Source organism: Chrysochloris asiatica, unplaced genomic scaffold (genome assembly GCF_000296735.1).
Source record: "Chrysochloris asiatica unplaced genomic scaffold, ChrAsi1.0 scaffold00061, whole genome shotgun sequence".
Lineage (NCBI taxonomy): Eukaryota > Metazoa > Chordata > Mammalia > Afrosoricida > Chrysochloridae > Chrysochloris > Chrysochloris asiatica.
In genome coordinates, this window is record NW_006408579.1 from 14,551,378 (window position 1) to 14,576,254 (window position 24,877).

General features: G+C 36.0%; 1 protein-coding gene across 1 annotated transcript in view; it reads left to right on the forward strand.

Annotated features, from left to right (window-relative positions):
• Positions 1 to 24,407, forward strand: part of ATG3 (autophagy related 3) — a 33,197-nt gene extending 8,790 nt beyond the window's left edge. Inside the window, exons 3-12 of the mRNA XM_006864185.1 lie at positions 3,605 to 3,654; positions 6,808 to 6,878; positions 8,546 to 8,653; positions 12,091 to 12,140; positions 15,199 to 15,277; positions 19,530 to 19,564; positions 19,669 to 19,824; positions 20,714 to 20,841; positions 22,248 to 22,316; positions 24,144 to 24,407. Coding sequence (XP_006864247.1) covers positions 3,605 to 3,654; positions 6,808 to 6,878; positions 8,546 to 8,653; positions 12,091 to 12,140; positions 15,199 to 15,277; positions 19,530 to 19,564; positions 19,669 to 19,824; positions 20,714 to 20,841; positions 22,248 to 22,316; positions 24,144 to 24,225 — 828 coding nt within the window. The 3' untranslated portion in view covers positions 24,226 to 24,407. The remainder of the gene's footprint in view (positions 1 to 3,604; positions 3,655 to 6,807; positions 6,879 to 8,545; positions 8,654 to 12,090; positions 12,141 to 15,198; positions 15,278 to 19,529; positions 19,565 to 19,668; positions 19,825 to 20,713; positions 20,842 to 22,247; positions 22,317 to 24,143) is intronic.
• The last annotated feature ends 470 nt before the right edge of the window (positions 24,408 to 24,877 follow it).

Here is a 24,877-nt window from a genome sequence, read left to right on the forward strand (position 1 = left end):
TCCGTTTTGTTAAAGAAATATCCTTTTGGTGGTGATGAATTAGTTCGTTATAACCACAGATGGAAATGTAGCATATGATTGCAGTGATCCCAAAATGCTTAAGACTTGGGGGAGAGAGTGTCACATTTTAGTTTGATTTTTTATCTTTATCTCACCACCTTAAGTAATAAAAAACTTCGTTAAGAGAATTGGGGATACTAGTATTGCTGTTGTGATACTGCTAAATTTTGCCTTACGGCGTGATGGAATAGGGTAAGCCCCCGACTTCAAGGTCAGCTTGAACTACAGGGTTGGTGGTTCAAACTCACAAGCCGCTCTTTGGGTCACTGTGAGTCATAACCGACTTGGGAGCACTTAACAACAATAATGTATTGTCTTTGAAGTGGCTATTTCAGAGTGTTTGATATAATTTAGCTCTCTTAAACTGTTGTGTATAGGCATACTTTTCTCGAGAGGCATTAAAAGATAAAAGGCATTATAACTCTTTGACTATGAAATAAACCCATGAGAAAAATAAAGCAAGAGTTTAGGTTAGAGCTGTTAAGAAATAGAAGCAATTGGGAAAGTATGTGTGCACATTGCTTAAACTGGTATGTTGTAAATTATGCTTAACAGACTTAGTTTTTTTTTTTTCAAAATTTATTGTGAATTGAGTGATACTTTACAGGGGAGAATATAGGATTTGCATTCAACCAATCGTATTTTGTTTCATTACAATGATTACAATCCCCTTCATGCATCATCAGTTAACAGTATTTGCTTCTATTCCCTCTATTTTTGTTTTGTTTTGTTTTGTTTTGTTTTGTTTTTTGATGTACACAAAAACACGCAGGAATTACATAGCCGTTTAAACAACCAAAGGTCACATTCTGTAAGTTCACTTTCTGGCTGCCCACACCCAGCTCTTCTCTCTCCATGAGTTTAGAGTCCTCAGCTACTCTCTCTTTCCATGTCCTCATCTCTGCCTCCATCTCTGGTGTCGCTACTTCTCTGGAATAGGGTCTATGTTCTGCTCAAGCTCTTCCCTCTTTATCTTCTTAAGATCCTATGTTCCTGGAATGTAAGATTAAATACTCCCCCCTTTTTGTTATACAACTTCTATTTTACACTTGTGACCATTGAAATTAGTCATAACAGTTCCTGTTGAATCAAATGAATCCTATCCCCATTTCCTTTCTCCAAAACTACGCAGTGGGGATTCTACCCTACCTCGCACACACTGAAACTAAACTCCCTCATGAAAACCTATAAGCCAGCTGCTTTGTTCCTCTCCCCAACCCCTTCCATTTTAGGTAGCCAATATCTGAGTTCCCCCATCCCTGTCAATCCTGCTTACAGAGGGGATAGGTTTGATCCTTGGTGTGAAGACTCCTTTCCTCTCAGTTGGTCTTTTGAGCTACTACATTCATAAACATAGGTCAAGTTCATCAAATTATAGCAATTTACACTTGCTTCTGGTTATCAAATTTTTTCATCTTCCTCTAGTCAAGTTCTGATCATCAAACCATTGGAGCTAGATCATCAAACAGGTTCTATCTGCAAGTTTGGGCGTTCTTGTGCATCTTTCCACACTTAATATCAGCTGGATGCTTTACTCTCAGCTTTAGCCCTCTGTGGCTAGGTCATTGTCCATGGGCTCAGGAATTCGCAAGTTTCCTCAAACTTTGAACCAACCAGCCCTTCCTCTTCTCTCTATTTCAAGGTCAACAGGAGTCTATGGAACATGGTCAAACTCAGCCCTTATCTTCATTGCTGCCTTTCCCCCACTTCCACTCTTATGTAGACCAATGTGGTCACCAGCAAGCTTACATGCCTGCTTGTGTGTTCCCTTTGGGTTTCAGTCTTGGAGGAGGTTTGTCCTGACCCTCCAGGCAAGCAGCTTACTTGTTCTTGTAGTAACCAAACAGATTGCAGTATCTGTTGTGTTTTTTGTTTTTTTTTTTCTTGCTGGTCTTTCAAGAAGTATCTTCTGTTTCTGTGGCAACTCCAGGCTTGTCTGCTTGTCCTTTCGAGTGGGAATGTCCCACCTCAGAAATTTAGGATGGGGCTCAGGATTCCACCTAAGGTCCTATACACTACAAAGGCTCCGGAAGAAGCCTATTTCACTGGGCAAGTTCTAGAACCCCTTTTAGGTATTCCATAGACTCAAGATAGGTTTACAAGCTTTCTGTAATCATGTTTCCCAACATTCCATTCTATCCCACTCAAGTGTGTGTTTGACAGTAGTAGGCAAGGGAAACCAATATAAGATAGTAGAGCACAGGTTGGGGAGTAGTTAAATCTTAACAGACTTTTTTTTTTTTTTTAACTCTTAAGAGTATGCAGGATTTCTGCCCTCCAGTATAGCTAGCTCCTGCCTAAATTGGAAATTCTCAAAAGGGGGTGCTGTTTCTCCCTACTTCTGTTTTTAATTGCTGGATAAAATTAAAAAATGTGTATAATCAGTTCACTCAGAAAGTGAAAGGTTTGTTAGCAGACAATATCTTGATTAACTTGTTTTTAAAGTCATTCCAAAAGCTTCTGTTTCCCCCCTTTTATATTGGCACTACATTTTTCTGTTTTTAATGGTGCCTTTGGATTCCTGGTGTGTGGTGCTGCAGAATAATGCACTGGACTGCAAGGTCATTTTGAACTTCAAGTTCAAACCCACCACCCACTTCTTGGAAACCCCATACAGGACTACTATGTGACGAAACCAACTTGACAGAACTTAACAACGATTTCATTAAAAGTATGAAAAAAAGCTTTATAATTTGCCCTTATCTAAATTAAGGGGAAAAGACACAAAGGAAAAACATGGACTGTGACACAATTAACTCACCTTACATTATAGGATTACAGGCTTGCATGAGAGGCTGAAAAAAAATGGAATTAAATGATAATGGAATTTTTCTATAACTTTCTTAAGGCCCCCACATAATTTAACAACTTTTCCAGAGGTTTTCATTGAAATTTTTAACCAATAGCAACTTTGGAGTCTTGGTGTGATGGTGTAGAATAAGCCCTTTTGAATCGCAAGGTTGGTGGTTCATACTCACTTGCTGCTGCTCCTTGGAAAACCTATAAAGGGTGGTTTTGAGTCAGAACCGTCTTGACAGCACTTAACAAAAACCTTTCATTTATTCCTAAAGTGGGTATTTGACAGTTTATGCCTTGTTGTTACGTGCTTTCGAGTTGGTTCCAACACCTAGTGACTCTATATAGAGTTTTCCAGGAGCAGCTGGTGAGTTTGAACCTCCTACCTTGCAGTCCAATGCTTATCTTGCAGTGCCACACTAGGACTCCTGGGGGTACCCTTAACCTTTTTTTCATTTTATGATATGGTATGCTGTTAGCATTATTTAACCTAATGACAAAAATGGAATTTTTTTTTTTTTTTTAAAGTTTTTTTTCTTCCAAATTTATTTGAATTTTTATGTTAAAAAGTATAGTTTTAATAATAATTAAAATAAATGTTCAGACTTGGAGAATGATTTAATTCTGTTTGCATTTGCATTTGATATTTGGTACTAAAGTTAACATCAGATGATCAGTTTGGTATTTTACCAGCATACATTCAGTGATATTTATTTTTTCCTTTTCTTTCATTCTAAATCCTGAATAGTTTGTGGCAGCTGGAGATCACTTAGTCCATCACTGTCCAACATGGCAATGGTAAGTAACTTTGAGTGAAGAATGGAAAATTAGATAAAAGCTATGACTTGGAAATTACAGAAATTTGAAATACAGCTTACTATATGAAAATTAGAATGATTAGTTTAACCCAGTTCTATTAGATGTTTCTATGAAGCGGTGTTCCATTGACAATAAAAGTAAAATAAGGGTAGAAAAATGCATACTGTACATACTCTGTTTTGTTCTGTTAGCAGAAAAGATGGGTGTTTTTGAGCTAAAAATGCCTTACTCACTTTAGGCTTGATTTTATGGTGGTTCTTTAAAACATAATATTCAGGAATTTAATAAATTTGATGGCTTTTTTTTCATATTAGCAATTATTTATTGAACATTTTTTATTGTAGATAAACTAACATTAATTGACATTTACTGTTAAAATTCAAAAGCATTGTGTCTCTTTATAAATAACTGTAACTATTAAAGAGTTATATTTTCTTCATTAACTTTTAATTGCAAAAGTAATTTAAACAAATTAAGAATTCTAATAGTACATGTTTTAAAAATATGTTGAATGATAACAGTGTTTTAAATGAAATGTGGTTTCATTGCTTTCAAGCACTTATGGTAAACCTCCCTGACAGTGAATGAAAACTTATCCCAGTACAGACAGAACTCTCTTAATAAGGCTAGAGGTGTTTGATATTACCACCTTGTTTGGTTATAGGGGCTTTAATACTTGTATAACCTACCTCCTCCTCAAACCATGGCACTTTTTATTGTAGTTCAAATGAACATTTTTTATTTGGGAACAGGAATTCCAGAATTAATGAAGTTCTAATTGATAATATTTTTAAACATTTAAAGACCTTAAATAAACTATTTATAACTAGAGTTTGCTAGCTGTGATCTAGTTCATTGTAGTTTTTATGTTTAACATGCATCCAAGACAGTTGTCACTACTTTTTAACAATTGCTTCTCATTTTCTAGGACATTGGTTTTATGTACTTATTTAGCAGATTTATTCCCTTTTTTTTTTTTTTTAATGTATTTCTGTTCCATATTTAAAATTGAGTTCATAGAAGTTCTGTGATTTAGTAAGGGTGGTTAGCATTTTTATCTGTTAAAAATGTATTTACTAAGTTTTAATCTATAAGATATATTTCAAGTCAATTAGGTTTATAAAATTTAACATGCATTTTTTATAAAGAACTAATTTATGATTACTTCAATAGAATATCCATTTTTTAAATCAAAATTTCTTTATCACATATCATAATTATCTAATTAGTATAGTTATTGACTTAGAGCATTATTGTTGTTAAGTGCTGTCAAGTCAGGTCTGACCCATAGCAACCCTGTGTGGGGTTTCCTAGGCACAGCTGGTGAACTTGAACTGCTGACCTTGCAATTCAAATTGACCTTGCAGTCTGGCACATTAATCCACGGCGCCATACCAGGACAGGGTGCATACATATATATGGACAGGATTTTCTTTTAGCAGACATTTGTAGTTTATAGTCCTACTTTATGAATTGTGTAGGCTGAAATAATTTTATTATAATTTAGGACTCATTTATATTCTACTTCAGTGTTAACTTTTTTGGCTGGGTTGCTAGGTCCAAAGGCATCATCTGTTTAAAATCAATGGTAGAAAGAGGTTTTTGCATTTCCATACTGTCTTTTGTACAAACCTCAAGTAGCTTGTGGAGCATTCTTTCCTCAGTACTTGTGGTGTTTATCGTAATTTTGTTGAATTTAACACTTGGGAATTGTCTAGAGAATCTAAGAGGGTTGTCTAATCATATTGGAATGTAAGCACATTATCATGTACTTGACTGAAGTTTAAAAACATTTATGGTTGTGTACTTGTGACAGCCACCAAATGTCATTCTAGCTCTAGCCAGTTGCAATAGATAACCCATAGAAAACCTTCCTGAGGGATTTCAGTGTACCTTAGAGAAATTGTAAGGGTTGCTGCTGCCTCTGACCTGAAGAAAGAGTAGTGCTTAGTAGCAAGAGTCCTGGAGTCTTTGGCTTGATCCTGGTTGTTCCACCTTCTGGTTTTGACACTGGGAAATTTGACCTCTTTTAAGATTTCAAAACTATCTGCCGTTCTGCAGGAGACCTATGAGGCTTTCTGCTCCCATAAAGATTTAAAGCTTCGGAAACCCTGCACAGGGTCGCTATGAATCGGAACTGCCAGCAGGGCACACAACCATCTGAGCATCACCAAGCTTTAATTTGTTGTTGTGTAGTGCCGTTGAGTCGGTTCCGACCCTTAGCGACCCTGTATAGGGTTTCCGAGGAGCAGCTGGTGAGCTTGAACTGCTGACCTTGCCTATAAAATGGAGATCGAATATTATCTGGAGTCGCGGTATGGCACTATGGGTTAATGCACAGGACTGCAAAGTCAGTTTGAACCACAAGGCTGGTAGTTCAAGCTCACCAGCCACTGCTCAGAAACCCTATACAGGGTCACTATGAGTTGGAACCAACTGGACGGCGCTTAGCAACAACATTACCTACCTTTTAGTGATATAATGTTTATGTTTTGAACCTTTTAATAATAGCTTAATTTTACTCATCATTATACTTCATGTACTCAACATTATATTTTGTGATTCAAATCATCTATCCCCTAGTTCTGATTTTTATACAGTGGTTGGAATGGGATCTTGCCAACTACCTACATTGTTAAGTAATGTAATGCAGCTTTTTTTTGTGCCTCTTGTAGGCCTGGAGATGAGCATTACTTTAGGATTAAAAATGTGAATGAAATGATACAATAGTGTACAACAAACTTTGTTGTTGTTAAGTGTCTTCAAGTCAGTAGTTCCAACTCATAGTGATCCTGTATAGGGTTTCCTAGGAGCAGCTGGTAGGTTTAAACCACCAACCTAGCAGGTATCAGTCCAGTGCTGAGCCTACAGTGCAACACCAGGACTCCCACTGTTGTTGTTCTTGCTAGTTGCAATTCCTGATTGTAACAGCACTCGGCACACTTCCTCCCTGGATATTTTGTTTCCGTTCACCCATCTCTCCTGCCCCTTCCTGCTCTCTAAACTTGGTTGGTTTTTGGACAGATAGATGTAGCTGTGGATTGTATAGTTTTGAAATTAATATGAGATAGCATTGGTATCATATTTGCTTCATAAATTTGTGTGTGTGTGTGCTTTTCATTGTTTTCAAAGGGCTACAGGGGAAGAATTGAAAGTGAAGGCATACCTACCAACAGGCAAACAATTTTTGGTAACCAAAAATGGTAAGAATTGTGTTGTACATATTAGAAAACTTTGCACAGTTTTATTAGGGAAAAACAACTTAAACCTTACTGGTCTTAATTTGTACTTAAAGCTGTGTTTACAGATTCTGTCAGACAAAAATTTGGAAACTTAATGAAGCCCTCCACTTTCTTCTGTGGAGATTTTATTTATTTTTTTTTTTTACCATTTACTTAGCTGACCTTTATCTCCTTCCTTACCCTCCCATTTTGCTGTTTTTTTCTTTTCCCAAAAGGACCTAATAATGTAATTGGACGAAGAGGGCCTTAAGCACAAAGTTGGACTATACTGTAATTGAACTGTTTTTTGAAGTTAATGTCAAAATCATAATCTAGTTAGTTATTTGACTGTAATTTTCTTTAGATTGACGTTTCTCATGGAAAGTGATACTCCTGTTGATACTAAAATCTCTAAAAAACTAAAGAATTTATTATCCATTGTGTCATCGAAGGCTTGCTCATAGGCCCAAAAAAGTTTTTGAAACACAGTATTTTGCTAAATTAATTTGAAAGCAGTATCAAAGGGTATCTTAATCCCAAAGTAGTAGATTGATTTCTGTTGAACTTCAGCCAGTATGCTTTTGTTTTCTAAGTGCTATCGAGTTAGTTTCAACTCATAGTGACCTTGTATAGGGTTTACAAGGAGGAACTGGTGACTTTTAATCACCCAACTTGCAATTCAAACCGATCTTTTGATCCAGTGGTTGTTGTACAACGCCATACCAGGACTCTCTTAACCAATATAGGAAAGGAAAAATAATATATACAAAACATAAATTTTTCTTATCTTTGGCATTTTTTTTTTAATTAGAATCGATAGTTGTTAATACTCTAGCTTGATTTTGAAAAAATCAGATTTATTAGTCTTATGGCATGATGGGTTTACCCTGTGATTATATAATTTCAGGCTTATAAATAGTAATAATAATAAGACCCATTAATTAATATGTATGCTGTATGGAAACATTATCACCAGCATTGCATAGTTGTTGTTAAATGTCATCAAGTCATAGCAACCCTGTATAGAGTTTCCAGGGAGCAGCTGGTGAGTTTGAACTGCTGACCTTGCAGTCTTAACATTTCAGTGCTTATCCTGCAGTATCGTGTAAATGAATAAAATTCAGCAGTACAAAGATTTCAAGGCTCTTTATTTATTGCAAATAACAGAAACAAATATGAATTATGAGTTTCATATTGAAACTTCTGTTAGCCTTACAAACTTGAGGTCACCTCTCGCACCCTTGAGTATTAACAGTTGGTGTATCCATGTTCTAAGAGTAAAACTATTAAAATAAGGTTGTCTTTTTTATAAGGCTGAAGTTGAACAACATCACTTCTGATTTTAACCTGTTGTTTTTCACAGACCATCAGCATAAAGAAATATATTGAGCACTCTCAGTAGAGCACTTTCTTTAGTCTCTGAAGTACAGGGAAAAGCTAATGTAGCCAAATAATGCATTGTGTGTGGGTTGACTATAACTGGGAATGAATCACTTTCTTTAGACGTGAATTATACTATTATAGAATATATAGATGGTGCATATGTTACATCATTGTAGAATAAAAGTTGATGGACAGGCTTTTTTTTTTTCTAATAAATTTCAGGTAGCAGGTTACATGCTGTAACTGCACTTGCCATTTCTTTATAGTGCCATGTTACAAGCGGTGCAAGCAGATGGAATATTCAGATGAATTGGAAGCTATTATTGAAGAAGATGATGGTGATGGGGGATGGGTAGATACATATCACAACACAGGTAAGATGAGACCAGAATGGTCTCAGAGTTTACATTGTTTAAACTTTTTCACAATCTTTTATTACAGCCTTGATCAAAAGAAGAGGATGCATCCAGACAATATAACTAACTAAATATCTGGCAATGAAGAGTAATTGGTAATTACTGAATGAAAAGTGAAAAAATGTTCAGGACTATAAACTCCATGAGATAAAGATTTATTGCTGAATTCTGTATCATGGAGTCCTCGTGTAGCCCTGGAGGATACGCACTGGTTTGCTAATTGAAATGTCGGCAACTGGAACCCATTCAGCCACTCATTGAAACCCTACACGGGGTTACTATGAGCCAGAACCAATTCAGTGGCACTTAACAATCACAGCAGCATCATAAACCCACCAGCTGTGCCTCAGAAACCATAAAAAGGGTCACTGTGAGTCAGAACTGACTCAACAGCACTTAATTAGAACACTATCACGTGCCTAAAGATACTCTGGTGGCGCTATAGGGTAAGCATCGGAACTGCTAACTGAAGGTTGACAGTTCAAACCCACCAGTTGCTCCATAGGAAAAAGATGAGGCTTGCTGTAAAGATTTACAGCCACCGAAACCATGTGAGTCAGAATCAACTTGATGATACTGGGTTTGGTTTTATGGTTTTGTCGCAGTGCTTGATAAAGAAATTGTTCAATAAATATTGTTAGTGTGCATTTAACAGAATATTGTTAAATAGAATAAATGTAAGCTTTTCTTAAGTGTACATTTGCATACTTTTTTAAAGTCTTGAATACATTTTTTTTTTATTCCAAGCCCCATAAAATCTATTTTATCATTATTTTTATGAAACTGTGTAAATGTATAATGTTGCATACAGATGTAGCTAACTACCATTCATGCCTCGTTTTGATGAAGGAAATATGTTCTGAGTTTAAATCTTTGTTATTGAGACAATTTTTCTCCCTCTAAGTTGTAGAGACTCAGAGGTATGTGAATACATTCAATAGTAGCAATAGAGCATCGCTTTATTTGTTGTTGCCACTTTTGGCATTTTGGGCCAGATGATTCTTTGCTGTGGGCAACTTTCCTATGCACTGTAAGATGCTCAGCAATATCTCTGGCCTCTACCCCCTGTTTTCCTGTAACATGCCCCAATTATGGCAACCAAAAATGTCTCTTGTTAAAGTGTCATAGAGTTGGTTCCAGAAAATAGCCACAGGCATCTAGGATGTCTTTGAACCAGCTGGTGGGTTTGAATGGCCAACCTTTCAGTTTGCAGTCCAGTGCTTACCAGACCACACCACACCACACCAGAACTCTAGATGTTGCCAAATGTTCTATGGCTGGCAAAATTACTGTGCACAATTCAGACCCACTGCAGTGGTAGTGGTGGTGGTTATGTGCTGAGGAGTCGGTTCCGACTCATAGTGACCCTCTATAGGGTTTCGGAGGCTGTAAATCTTTACGGGAGCAGAAAGCCTCATTTTTCTCCCACCACTGCAATAGACAGAGCTAAGTAACTTACACAAGGCACAGTACCTCTTTAGATCTTTTTCTCCTCTGTCTGAATAGGACACTGCCATTTGCTTCCTTATAGAGATACAACACAGATTTAGAACTTCTCCTGTGTTATTTACGCTAACAAGACTTGGGGTTTTGAAACTCATTTGCATCTTAATTGGTTGTGTGTTATGTTCAAGCTTGCAGAAGACAACATATTCAACAGTCTTAAAATAATTTCAGTCTTTTTTCCCCCTCCACTAAGTACAGCCTCTCCTTTTTTTTTAAATCCAAAATCTTTTAGCTGCTTGCTTTAATTTTCCCAATGAATGTTTTGAAAGATCTGAATGGTACATTTGTAGTAAAATTGTCTGTTGACTGAAGGGAACATTGGCTACAGCACTATGTGATCTTAAATTAATGAGTTACTATGTTGTCTATTTGTATTCTGTTCCTTAATCACATACGCAAAATCCAGGTGCATATTTAAAAAGGCATTTACAAAAGCAAGTGTCACAACAATTAGATTGACAGAAATCTGTTACAAAAAGGGGACTCACAATTAAAACTGTTTGCTCTGGTAATAGGAGATAACTATCATTTTTGCACATGGAAACAACTACAACTGATCTGATGTACATAATAAATTCTAATCAGTGTTTATTAGAGATAACTTTGGAGTCTTAGATTTAAACTATATTCCAATTTCATTAGAGCATGGCTTCCAATTGAGTCAAAGGGCCAGATGCCTTGCTTTATGCCTTCTTCTGGGCTTCTTTCTTTCCAATCAGCCTTTGAGCGAATTACCTTCATTAGAGTGGTCAGAACTTTCTTCTTTGCCAGTTTTGTCCCACGTTAGAAGAGTCTGGTTTAATGGTTTTGCAGGATAATGCACTGGAGTGACTGGTTGGTTTGAACCGCAAGGTTGGCAGGTCAGGCTCACCAGCCGCTCCTCAGAAACCCTATACAGGGCCACTAGGGGTCGGAAACAACTCAAAAGTACTTAACAACAACAACTACATTACTGGAGTCCTGGTGTGACACTCTGTGTAAGCACTGGACTGCTAACCTCAAAGTCATCTGTTGAAAAACACGAGCTACTCCTCAGGAACTCTATACAAGGTCACTGAGAGTTGAAACTAACTCGATGGTACTTGACAACAGCAACTACATTATTACATTTTAAAGGATTTAAAGACATTCATTTTCTTTGTTTTTCTGAACAGGATTCAGTGACTCATTTTGTAATATCAGTTAGTTGTGTTAAGTATTTAGGGCTTACAGTTGTAATGTAACTAACACCTTACACAAATTTCTAGAAAAACTATGAGGTAAAGACTTTATGCAAGAGCTATGGATTGTGACATTTTCTACTTGTAAAAGTGAGCTAATCATTCTTTTGTTTAGGCATGTCCAGCAGATAATAGCAAAGTTTTTGAAGATTAACAAAAGATCTAAGCATACTTTTATTTTTTAAAGTAAGTTAATTATTACCGTTTTGTTGGATTTCCAACACTCATTAATCTGTTGGAGAACACAGGCATATATTTTTAATTGGAAATATTATCTAGTGAACTGGAGTTGGAGGTGCCTGCTTAATACCTACTTTGAGACAACTAGGTTCTAATGTATTTACTCAGTGAGAGTGCATTGAGCCAAAAGTCAGCAGGTTTCAGTCCCAGTTGCTTCACCTAACGGACTTTGAGGTTAAAGTAAATCGTTTTTTAAACTCTCTCTTGAGATGTCATTTGTTAAGATGTCATTGTTTACAATATGAAAGATAACTCTGGGTTATTTATTCCTAGTAGGTTCATTTGCAAAATTGCTGCTAGCATTTGCCACTTCATTTCAGAGAAGCTGTGTGAGTTTAGCTATTTTAACTGTCTTTATAGAAATCAAATCAGATAAATTGGAATACTTAACTTAATTTTAGTTACTCTTTTGTGTTGATATTTAAACAGGTGTTGCAGGAGTAACTGAAGCAGTTAAGGAGATTACACTGGAAAGCAAGGTACTGGTTAATTAATTACATTTCTAATTTCAATGACCTCATTATTGCTAATAACTACATTTGTAAAATTACTCATTTCCCCCCCCAACTCTAATTATTTATTAGCAAGTTACTTCTAAATTCCAGTAATTTCTGCTCCTGCCTCGCCCATGTTTTTGCATTACCATACCAAAAAAATTAGTGTTTCCTATTTTATTCTTAATCTCTAATATATAATATATATCTTTTTAGAGTCTAACTGGTAAAAATTACTATTTTTTACTATTAAGAAGTTTTAGAACTTGAATGATAGTCTAAATTAGAAAAAAAAAATTCTTAAGTTATTTAGTACTGCTATTATAGAAATACCTGTAATGGGTTACTTTAACAAACAAATTTATTTTTTTCACAGTTTAGGAGGCTAGACGTCCAAATTCAGGGTCCCAGTTCAAGAGAAATGTTTTGCATCTGTCAGCTCTGAGAAAGGTCCTTGATGATCTTTGTGGCATCTTTCTTAAGACCCCCTCCATATGTGCTTATTTAGTCTGCTCAAGACATACCCTACATGTAAAGTCCTTTCCAAGTATGATAATAACCACAGGATTTATAACACATTTGGCGGGGAGGGAATTCAGTCTGTAACAAAATAGAGTATTGTGTAAGTAGAAGTTTTGGAGGGTTTTTCCACTTGTTGAATGTTAAGTGCTGTCGAGTTGGTTCCAACCCATAGCGACCCTGTATAGGGTTTCCGAGGAGCTGCTGGTGAGCTTGAACCACTGACCTTGCAGTTCAGATGGCTTTGCAGTCTGGCGTATTAACCCACAGCGCCACAGTAGTGGACATTAATGAAATGTTAGTGTTTATAATTTGACTTTAAATTGTATAAAGTAGTTTAATCATTCACTAATTTCTTAATATTTTAGCTTTTTACTTTTGAAAATTGAAATGTAAACTTGAGCTTAATTTCATCCAGGATCATTACATTTTGAATGAGTGTAATCTAAATCAGTTTAGTTTAATGCTATGGTTTATTTTGGGGGTGGGGGAGAGTATAAAATAATAATTGGTTGGGACTTTTGGGTTTAGAAGTTTTCAGTTAACTCAAGCAGTATGTATTATATTAACTTTCAATCCTAAAGAGAGAACAATTGCAGTTTTCTTTATATTTTCAGTTTGAAATAATTTGACACATTACACCATCTGCCTTCACTCTTACCATTTTTAAAATCATTTTGTTAGTAGTTATATCTCTTAAAGGATAGACTATTTAGATGGACTAATTGCATTCCTGTTGTCCGTATGAAACATTGCCTGCAGTAGTTACTAGTTTAAGAAGATATGCTTTGTATGTTTTTGCCATTGGAATCTTCAGGAAGTGTTGACTAGAGCTTAATAGAATGCAAAATTGAGTTTTGTTTTGTTTTGTTTTTCACTGTAGAATTTTTGTTTGCTGGGGATTAAAGTTGAGTTCATTGGCTTTAGGTTATCCTTTTGAAATTCTGCTTTTTGGAGAGTCGGCATGACTAAGGAAAAATCACACAAATGGCTTTGCTAACTCAGAAGCACTACCTGTTTACTCAGCCAATTACCTTTATGTTATGGTTGATTTCTGTAAGTGTCCCCATTTAATCTGTTTTATATGTTGTTGCTGTTTGATGCTGCCGAATCTATTCCAATTCATAGCGATCCTATATGGGGTTTTGAGGCTATACATCTTTGAGGAGCAGAAAAAGTCTTTTCTCCTGTGGAATGGTTGGTGAGCTGGAACCACTGACCTTGTGGTTTGCAGCCCAGTCTTGTTATACAGAGCCATCCACTCTTGTGTCTTATATGGGAGAGTTCGTGGAAAAATTAAAAGATAAGATAGTTTTTCCATGAGCTTTTTGAAGCCCATTGTTTTTATTGTATCTTACTGTTAAAGTCATTTAGTATTGCATATGCTTCGGCCTTTGGGAATAGTGTGGGTGACTTTCATTTTGATAGATTTATAAAAATTCTCTCAAGTAAGTGTGATAATGGTGGATAATGGTGTTTTGCTTATTATGCCACAGCCTCATGCCCTGCAGGATGAAGACTAAATCAGAATAACATTTGACTAGCATATATCTTCCTACTTAATGTGGTGGCGGTGGTGGTTGTGTGTTACGGAGTCGATTCCGACTCCTAACTTCCCTGCATAGGGTTTCTGAAGCTATAAATCTTGGGAGCAGAAAGCTTCATTTTTCTCCCGCAGAGCAGCTGGTAGTTTTAAACTACTGACGTTGAGGCTCCTTATATATAGATTATGTTATGTATTGTAACTTAGTGCTTACAGAACTTGCCATGCAAATCCAAGTATTAATTGTTGTTGTTGATGTCTACTATAGTTTATCAAGTATCATCACCAACATGATTTAAATGTCTTTTAATGATCAGTTTTCAGATACTGACCCATCTAATAGTATGCTCGACACTGGCAGGATTGCTGCTGTAGTTTCAAATTTGAGGTTCAATATAATTTAAGTTTGTAGTGGTAAATAGAATCATCCTTAAGTAAAACCGTAAATCAGGTGAAATTGGATGCCCATTTTACTGACATTACTATACTGACTTATAATTTTCAGGGTATCAGTTTCGTGAAAAAGATAATGGATTTTTATAAATCACAATGTATTTATAAATTGAAATAAATTATTACATAAACCAAACCCTCATCCTGTCTAATGTATAAATACATTACAATTTACAAATATAATTTCTCCCTCCTTTAAATTACATGTAGGCAAGTTAACGTAACTTTGAACTGAATTTCTAAGACATAAATTTATTTTAATGTTTTTCTCATTGGAAATTGCATTCCTTTAATTAACACTTCATATTCCTGTACCTTTGATAATTTTCACTCATAGCACTTATTAGCACATGGCTGTAAATAACTGGTTTATGAGGCTGTGTCTTCCCTAGTAGAATGGAAGTTTCTGGAGGAAAAGAACTGTCTTGTCACTCTTATTTTCACACTGGTTAGAAATGTACTGACAAATGGGAACTCAGTAGTTGAACTAATGAACGTATTTAAATGACTTTACAATTAATTTCAAAGGACAGTATAAAACTCCAAGATTGTTCAGCATCATGTGAGGAAGAAGAGGAAGACGAAGGCGAAGCTGCAGATATGGAAGGTATTTGCCTTCTTGATTTGTTTTAGTCACATTGCATTATTTATTTCACAGTATATCTGATTGATATGAATGAAGAATTCTACTTCACTAAGTTTTAAATATTAACATTTAGCAACCTAGCGAGGATTTTGTTTAGTTTAAATTTAATCAGTGTAAAGCTTGCCTTGATCTTGAACTCTCCTACTTTTCCTAGGGCATAGTGTTAACAGCATTACTTCTACTAGGAAGAATATCCATTATAAATGTCTAATGCTGGGTAAATCTCTAGGATGCAGATTCTTAAGCTACATATTTGCTCATATGTTTTTGTAAGTTTTTTCATTTGAAAACACCTTTCTGCTAAAATTCTAACAATGATTCTTAGTGGGATCTTTTTGAACTACACAGAATCTCTGAGATTCTGAAATGTCCTCTTAGAACTATTAATGCAGAGCCACTGCATCGGTGGATCACTGTTATAAAAGATTGAGATCCACTACACTAAGAGAACAGAGTCAGGCAGGTCTGTGAGTGTCTGACTGTTTTATTAATAAGGTGATCTTTAGTGCATACAAAACCTCAGACATTTAAAACTTGGTGACGCTATTGGCTGTCACTAGGGTTCCTTTCTGTTAAGTCAATCCACCTTTAGTCTTCTCATCTTCTCTACATCTGGTTCTGGTAACCATTTCTCCTCCCTTGGTTTCTGTGGCACTGGATTTTTCTCCTCCATCCTGATTTGTTTCTTCTTAGTCTTCTGGGGGCTCTTTGCTTCTATGATGCTGGGGGCTCTTTGCTTCTAGGATGCTGTTTGATGGGATATATATATAATTTTTTTTTTTTTTCTGTTTATACTCAAAGATCTTATTTACTGCATGGTTGCGTACTTCCTATACTATGGTCTAGCACTGAAATTTGTACAACAGGAAAAAATGGTGTATACGTTACATCAGAGTCTACGAAAGTTTAAATGTGAATTTGTGTACACACACACACAGAAAGAGTATGTTAGCAGTTGGAGGAAAGGAAAATGTTTAAAAGGTCTGGGGGCCATGTCCGACCTCCTCCAACTTCACAAGGGGAAAGGAGCAGTATCGCCTTCCTAACACTAATTCCTGTGAGGTGGGGATCGGACATACCTCTACTCTTCAACCTTCCTTATCCTATTCTGACATCAACCTTCCCTCCCATGGAATTCTGCTTCTCTGCTAACTTCCGTAACCCCACACAGTAACCACACAGAAATCAACAGACAGTACTCATGATTATGAGGTTTATGAGTTTATTATGAGGTTAACAGGGTCTAATTGAAAATAAAAACTCAGAATACAACAGTTCTCTAGTCAGTATCGTCTCTTCTCAGCTATGCCATAGGCATTTTCATTGTAGCCATGTGGCCCCTTGGCCTCTGCCCTGCTTGTTGAAGTGTTACAAGCTCCTTAAGCACTGCTGATAAATGCCCAAAGGGCTCTCAGTACGTAAGTCAGTCTCCTGCCTAAAGGCACTCCACTTTACTCAATTATTTTCAAGTCCACATGAAACCTAGCTGTATGTTTGTTCTTAAATTCTAGTAAGGTTTCTGTTTTTATTTCCATAGCCCTAAGGAAATCTGAATGAGTTACTTGTAACCAAAATGGCTCACAGCAGCTTCACATACCATCTCTGTGCTCAGGATTTCCACATCCAGCCAGATCAAAACTTCAGATCTTGTTCAATTTCATTTCTACATAAATGGCTCACAGTTGTCAGAAGCTAAGCTCATCACCTTCATACACAAATGCTCTGAATTCTCTCTTGCTATGAATGCCACACAGTTGCTCAAGGTGGAATGGGGAAATAAGGAGAGAACTCTATGAGGAAAGCACTACTTTCAGAATATAAGTTGTTGTTATTGTTAAGTGCCGTCGAGTCGATTCTAACCCATAGCGACCCTATATAGGGTTTCCGAGGAGCAGCTGGTGAGCTTGAACCACCGACCTTGCAGTTCAAATGGTTTTGCAGTCTGGCCCATTAGCCCACAGTGCCACATAAGTTGTGGGACTACCTTAATGTCAGCCTTTTAGTATAGTTGTTATATTTCTCTTGGATAATGTGAAGCATTACTTTACATGGAATTTTGCTCAAAAACTTTTGATGTGTACCTAATATATTTTTTTGTTGTTAAGTGCCCTGGAGTCAGTTTCAAATCTCATAGTGACCCTGTGTAGGGTTTCCAAGGAGCAGCTGGTGAGTTTGAGCCACTGACCTTGTGGTTCAAACCGACTTTGCAGTTCAGTGCTTTAGTTAATTTTCATTTTCATTCAATAACTATTTATTGAGCAATACAGTGTCTATGTGGAGATAAAGCAATAGATGTACTGTCATAGAGTTTACCATTCTAATTGGTGGTGGCTGTGTGCCTTGAAGTCAGTTCCATCTCATAGCGACACAGGGTTTCCAAGGCTATAAATCTTTTACGGGAGCAGAAAGCCTCATCTTTCTCCTATGCAACAGCTGGTAGTTTCGAACTGCTGACCTTGAGGTCAACTCATAACCACTATGCTATGGGAAGGCAAATGAAAAACGATGTATAAACAAAGTATGTACTTTGTTATATAATTGTGTTACAGAGAAAAATTAAGGAGGGAAAGGGCAAGGGCTCCTAGGGCAGGGATGAATGCTGGCTGTTTTTAAATAGATTGGTCAAGGAAGACCTCATTGAGAATGTCATTTGAGAAGAGCATAGAAAGAAGTGCATAAGCAAACTGTTTGGGTATCTGGGGCAAAAAGGCAGCGACTCTGAGGTGAGTTATATAAAATACTGAAATCCAAGCCAAACCCACTGCCAGGGAATCAATTCCTGACTCATAGCGCCCCTGTATAGGGTTTCTGAGGCTATAAATATTACGGGAGCAGAAAGCCTCATCTTTCTCTCATGGACCAGATGGTAGATTTGAACTGTTACCTTTGTGGTTGCAGTCCAGTGCTTAAGCAGCACCACCAGGGCTCCATAAAATATTGAAAGGAGCCTGTTATCTATCTGGAGTGGAGTGAGAATAAGAGGTGGAGCCAGAGAGGTAAGCAGAGACTAGGACACATAGTGTCCTGGCGTTAACTACAGTGAAATGAGAAACCTCTAGAGGATTTTCTTAGAGGAATGATGAGATGTAATATTTTAGCAGAATTACTCTTGACTTCAGTATGAATAAACCAAAAGGGGTATGGGAAAGAAATTAGGAGACTAAGTATCTGGAATGATGTCCATTAACAGAAAAATTAAAGGACTGAACAGCTTAGAAGGTAGAATCAGAAACTTACTTGTGAATATTTGTGATGCCCATTAGTTACTCACTGGAAGACATAAAGTAAACAATTGAATAACTAGGTCAGAAGTCTAGAAATACATTTGGGAATCATCACCTCACCATATAGATGACATTTAAAGCCATTGAAATCATGGCTCTAAATCATCAAGGGAGTAAAGTTTATATACAGATGAGACAAGGTCTAAGAGCTCAGGCTTGGGTTACTGCACTGTTAAGGTAGAGGGAGTGGGGAGTGATGCCTATGTATATAACCCCAGCAGCCCCTCTTTAGAAACCATATTCAGGATCGCTATGACTTGGAACCTACTTGATAGCACTTAGCAACATATATCGTTATATGCCATCAAGTCAGTTCCAAATCATAAAGACACTGTATAGGGTTTCCGAGGAGTGACTGGTGGCTTTGAACTGCTGACGTAATGCTTGGCAGTCCAGTGCTTATCCTACAGTGCCACACCAGGACTCCAATACACATAGATAGGAGATAAAGAGAAATCAGGTTAGGATAGAGTGAAGGAATAACATTGAGTTGGAAGGGAAACTAGGAAAATACAGTATTTTACAGGCCAAGTTGCAAAGAGGAGGGAATAAATCTTGTCAGGTGCTGCTGGAAGCTCCATTAAGATAAAGGTGACTATACCTCTGGATTCAGCAAAGTAGAGGACACGGATCTGTTAGTATCATTTTTCCATGAATGTTTTGCAGTCCCTTGGTATATATAGTAGTATTCTGTCAATTACTATAATTGATGTTCTGTACTATAGACCAAGCCTTCACATGCTGATTTTGTCTTGATTTTGTAAAGTATCTACTACTTTGGAAGTACATAATTATTTCACTTGTATCTATTCAGTGTCTTCAGTTAAAAGAAAAGCAAAACCCAGTGTTCAAATGATACCCTGAAATAATATAATCTGGTTTAGGGATTATTTTGGACTTGATTAATTTTTTGTTGCTTTTTATAACAGAATATGAAGAGAGTGGATTATTGGAAACAGATGAGGTTTGTAAATGAATTTCTTGGAGTGGGAAAAATAAGTTTTTTAAGAAAATCATCTTCATACTAATTTTAGTGTTCTAAAAATTTCTCCCATTATTATATTCCAGGCTACCCTAGACACAAGGAAAATAGTAGAAGCTTGTAAAGCTAAAGCTGATGTTGGAAGTGAAGATGCTATTTTGCAAACCAGAACCTATGACCTTTACATCACTTATGATAAATATTACCAAACACCGCGGTTATGGTTGTTTGGCTATGATGAGGTAAAAATATAAGTTTTCATGTAAATATTTTAAATCATTGGATTTCACTCCTCCACTAAGTATGTGACTATATAGTGTATTCTTTCAAATTTCAGGAATCATTTGTTTTTCATTTTTTGATTAATTTCAAATTTAATCTTTTTCTTAAGGGAATGGAATCACTTAACTATAAAAATAATATTAAAATTTAAACAGAAAATGACTTACTACCCGTTTGTTTCTTGACCTCTGATGTAATCCCTTCAAAGTGTGAGGTGAATTGAACCTGCTTGTTTATTAAGTTTTGTTTGGGACTGCATTAGTTGTTCAGAAAGTCATTTATGAATAATTATGTCCTATGACTTTTTCTTATTTATTTGAGTAAAGAATAGTTGAAATAATAACCTGTTTAATCTGTGTTCTTATGACTATAAGTGGAAAACAAGAAAATAAAACAGAATGGGCCCTAGAGGATGAGTTATAAAATATTTTGACAGCCCTCAACCTGTTTTTTATGGAATCTTTATTGTAGTGGTTGTTAAGTGCTGTCAGATCGGTTCCAACTTTCAGCCACTCTGTATAGGATTTCCGAGGAGCAGCTGGTGAGCTTGAACTGTCAACCTTGCAGTTCAAGCCGACCTTGCAGTGCAGCGCATTAACCCACAGAGCCACACCAGGACTCCATAGGTGGTGGTTAATGTCATATAGACTTCATGTATAGGTTTGCTGGTACAAATACATTGTAAATCTCCTTCCAAATAATCTGATAATTACAAATGGTATGGAATTCTAAATTGTAAAATCAGTGGTGGAGGTAGGGAGAATAAAAAGATTATTAATATTTAGATTGCTGGCTAAAAGTTTTGTAGCGGTACTTCAAGACTTTTTGTTGTTGTTTTAATGCTTTCAGCAAAGACAACCTTTAACAGTTGATCACATGTATGAAGACATCAGTCAAGATCATGTGAAGAAAACAGTGACCATTGAAAATCACCCTCATCTCCCACCACCTCCTATGTGTTCAGTTCACCCGTGCAGGTATATTTGTATGTGTGGGTCTTCTCTACTTCATGGGATTACTACTTGAAATATATAAATGAAATTCCCTTCTATCTTCCTTAGAAATGCTTTTATGCTTAATTAAATACATATTTTTAAAAGGGAGAAAAGCTCATCTAGTTATTTTTAAGTGTAACATATTCTGTGTGTCTTATATACAGATTAGGTGTTGAGATTGAACCCCTGTTTTCCAAGAATAGATTGGAAGATCCTGTTTTAGATTTAACAATCTAGTTATTTAGATATGATTTACTCTAGCACAAATGTGACCTTGTACTTTTGCTTAGTGATCTTATATGTCTCCTCTTTATTGGGAGATGTGACATGAGGATATCTGTATTCATTTATTCTTAACTTATAATTAATTTCAAGCAGTTTAATAAATGAATAACTGTATTAAGGAATATAAATATGACTGAAGGCCTATAAAATGAGACTTCATAAAAATATTTTAGGCCTTCCCATGGACCATCTCAGAGTATGCTTTCAGATCCTCAAGATTAGTATATTCATTCTCATCTGCTAAATTGATTACCTCTATCATGAAGATTGAATTAGTGAAAAATTGAGGGGCATTATTTAAGCCCATTTATGTATGCAATGTTTTTTCTATTGTGCCTTGCCTTTGTTTTGTTTTTTTTTAGTTTGTGTGCCCAATCTGTTGTTAAGTGCCATTGAGTCGGTTCCTACCCATAGCAACCCTGTACAGTGTTTCCAAGGCTGTAAATCTTTACGGGAGCAAAAAACTTCATCTTTTTCCCACGGAGCGGCTGGTAGTTTCGAACTGCTGACTTTGCGGTTCACAGCCCGATTCGTAATCACTACGCTGCCTAATCATAGTACCCATTAGGACAAAGGGAAAAAAATTATAGACACTTAATACCTCTGGCCTATTAGCTTTTCTTTGATCTTCTCATTGTTAGCTGTGCTCAGCAAAATATTTAAGCAGTAAGATTCCCAAGATTTTAGATAGTTCTTTGCTTTTTGAACCAACTTTTACTCTGTAGCTCTTTTCTTTTGAACTTACTTAGTCTAAGTTTGCTTGTTTCTCAGAGGAGATAGCCACTGTCCAGCATATACTCCCTGCCATGACTTCCTTTCTCTGGTTTGTCCATTAGTCTGATAGGAAAGCTAATACCATTGTGTTTACTCTGAGTGCTGTAGCTTTTTGAAATTACTTCCTCCCCAAATAAAACATCCTTAGTGTTGCAGCAGTCTGATTTGTTGTTGCAGGAACAGGGTGGGTATATGTTACATTGTAACTAGTATATGTTAAACATTAATTCACTGGTAGTAAGGTAGACTGCTTCATAAATAAAATCTTGCTTTTCAAACTATTTTGATTTAATTGAATACAATAATAGTATTTGTTCTATTACTTTTAGACATGCTGAAGTGATGAAGAAAATTATTGAAACTGTCGCAGAAGGAGGGGGAGAACTTGGTGTTCATATGTATCCTTACCTGGGTATGTGTGGTTGGTGGCAAATTAGCGTTTAGGATTTTTTTTCTTTTAGGTAATTCCATGTACCATTAATTTCAATATCTGTAACTTGCCTGGCCCCTTATATCTAGAAGTCCAATGGGAATCTTTTATTTATTTAGAAAATATTCTGTTGTCATAGTTAGACCTTGTTGTTCTTTAGTACATGACCCTATGTACAGCAAGCAGTTCATCCTGTCTTATTACAGAGCCTCAGGTTAATAAGTTCCTCTAAGCAGTAGCTTGCCAAATGCTTTTGTTTGTCTTAGAGGTAAGGAATGGTTAAGAGTGTATGGATGGCTTAGCACAAAACAGTTGCTCTTGATAAAAAAGATACTCATTTGAAAGATATGTTAACCTACTAATTTAGAAAATAGCACATGAGTATCTTTTCTTTAAGTGCATTTCCAATGTTAACATATGTTTCCCTGAAAAAGTTAAGTGAGGTTGTATCAGTCTGAGGTCTCCCTTAAAGTTCAATTTAAGCAAGTAGATTAATTAAAAAGTAATGTACATGAAGCGTGTTTCAGAATTTGTTTTCCACCAGAAAATAGCATCCTGTTGTATCATACTCTGATTCCTTTACTTAGTTTTCTGAGCTTGACAAGAAGAATAAACTAACGTTACTATCCAAGTAAACTCATAGATGCATGTACTTGTAGCATGGAATCTTCAAAGGCCGTTAAAATCAATTATTTAAATGCCAGGCATTGAAATAGTTTTGTGCTAGGTTGGTATTAGACTTTTCAGTATTAGATGTAGACTGAAGCATCCATGTGTGATTCACTTTTATGTTAGAGCTACAATAACCTAAGCACCAAGAATAATTTATATCCCGTAAGAGAAAATTTCATCTGATTTGATACTAAAATAAACCAAGAATTACAGAGTAAACCAGAATGTACTCTAGAAATCCTATTATGCATAGTTTAGCATTCATCTTTATGTTAGTTTCCCCAATAAAAAGTAAGTAAGCTCATAATGTCCTAAGAGTGCAGTGGAACATAGAAAGAATTCAAGGGTTTATTAGAGACGGTGCAATATAACAAAATCTTTGGCAAGATATAACCTAGAATCAGTCCATTATGGAGGATTTCAAATGAACTTTTTTTTTCCTCTTTTGCTTCAGTCCTTTTATATTCTTCATTCTGTGTCATTTTCTCTAAATTACTCTCTAGCAATATCGTAAGCCATAAAGGGGGCAGTTTCCACTTACATAGGAGCAGCCTTGTTCTTATTTTTACATAAAAATAATTGGGCCTGCCTATAAGGATCACTGGTAGCACCAGTGGTTAAGCCCTCAACTGCTAACTGAAAGGTCTGCAGTTCGAATCCGTCAGTTGCTCCGCAGGAGAAAGATGTAGCAGTCTGCTTCTGTAAAGATTTGCAGCCTTGGAAACCCTGTGGCACAGCTCTACTCTACCCTAAAGGGTCGCTATGAGTCAGAATCAACTTACCTAATGGCAGCAGGTTTGAGTGTTTGTTTGGGGTTATATGAATGCCTACTCCTTTAGAAGTGTCAAAGTCAAGTATTAGATAGCAATGAGTAGTTGCACGGTCTTAAAGTTATAGACACCTTTGTATTGAAGTGATATAAACCATGTAAGTGAATTTCATTAATATACTTGCTATAAGATTTTTATCTTAAAAACCTATAAAACTTTTTCTGAGAAATTAATAAAGTAATCATTACTATTATATTATAAATGAAGTGATACTTAATAATTGATAATTGCAGTGTTGGTTTAAAGCATTGAACTATTTAAAAATCTTATTTTCCTTAGCTAAAGACCTTTAGGTATCTTCTAATTTTCTTGAAATTTGTACAAGCTGTCATTCCAACGATAGAATATGACTATACAAGACACTTCACAATGTAATGAAGATCACAGAATCTCTCCTAATTATTGGTTCTAATTTTTAAAAAATTAACCTATAGATGCAACCATTTATCATCAGTATATACACTTTCTCTAATAAAGGGACTTATACGTTTATGCATTAAATAAAAAAGTGTTCCACTACCAGCCTTATTTGTTTAATAAAAATGAGTGTAAAGAGATTGTTTTTCTTGCTTCTTATCAAAATGTTATAGTAAGATTTTCTTAAATAACAACTCTATTAGAGAAGAAGCATGTCATATAGAATGATGACAATATTTTTGGTTCAAATTTTTTAAGAAGGTGTAAAATGTGTAGTAGTTTCCTACTGCTGTTGTAGCAAAAGTATCACAAATGGGTGTCTTCTAAGATCAGAAATGTATTTTCTCATAATTCTGGTGTCTTTAAGGATCTCAGCCTGTAGATTCCTTCCTTGAGTCTCTTAGTTTCTGTTGTCTGCCACTAGTGCTTTGAGCTTCTTTGCTTATAGACTGTCCTCACATGTCATCTGTCTTTCCCTGTGTATGTGAGTGTCTGTTCTGGTCATCTTAAAACTCAGAAGTGATTATGTTTAACATCTGCCCTACACTGGTATGACATGAAGGGGTTGATTGCCTTATAGAATGTCATTACATTACACTGCATTGGATTT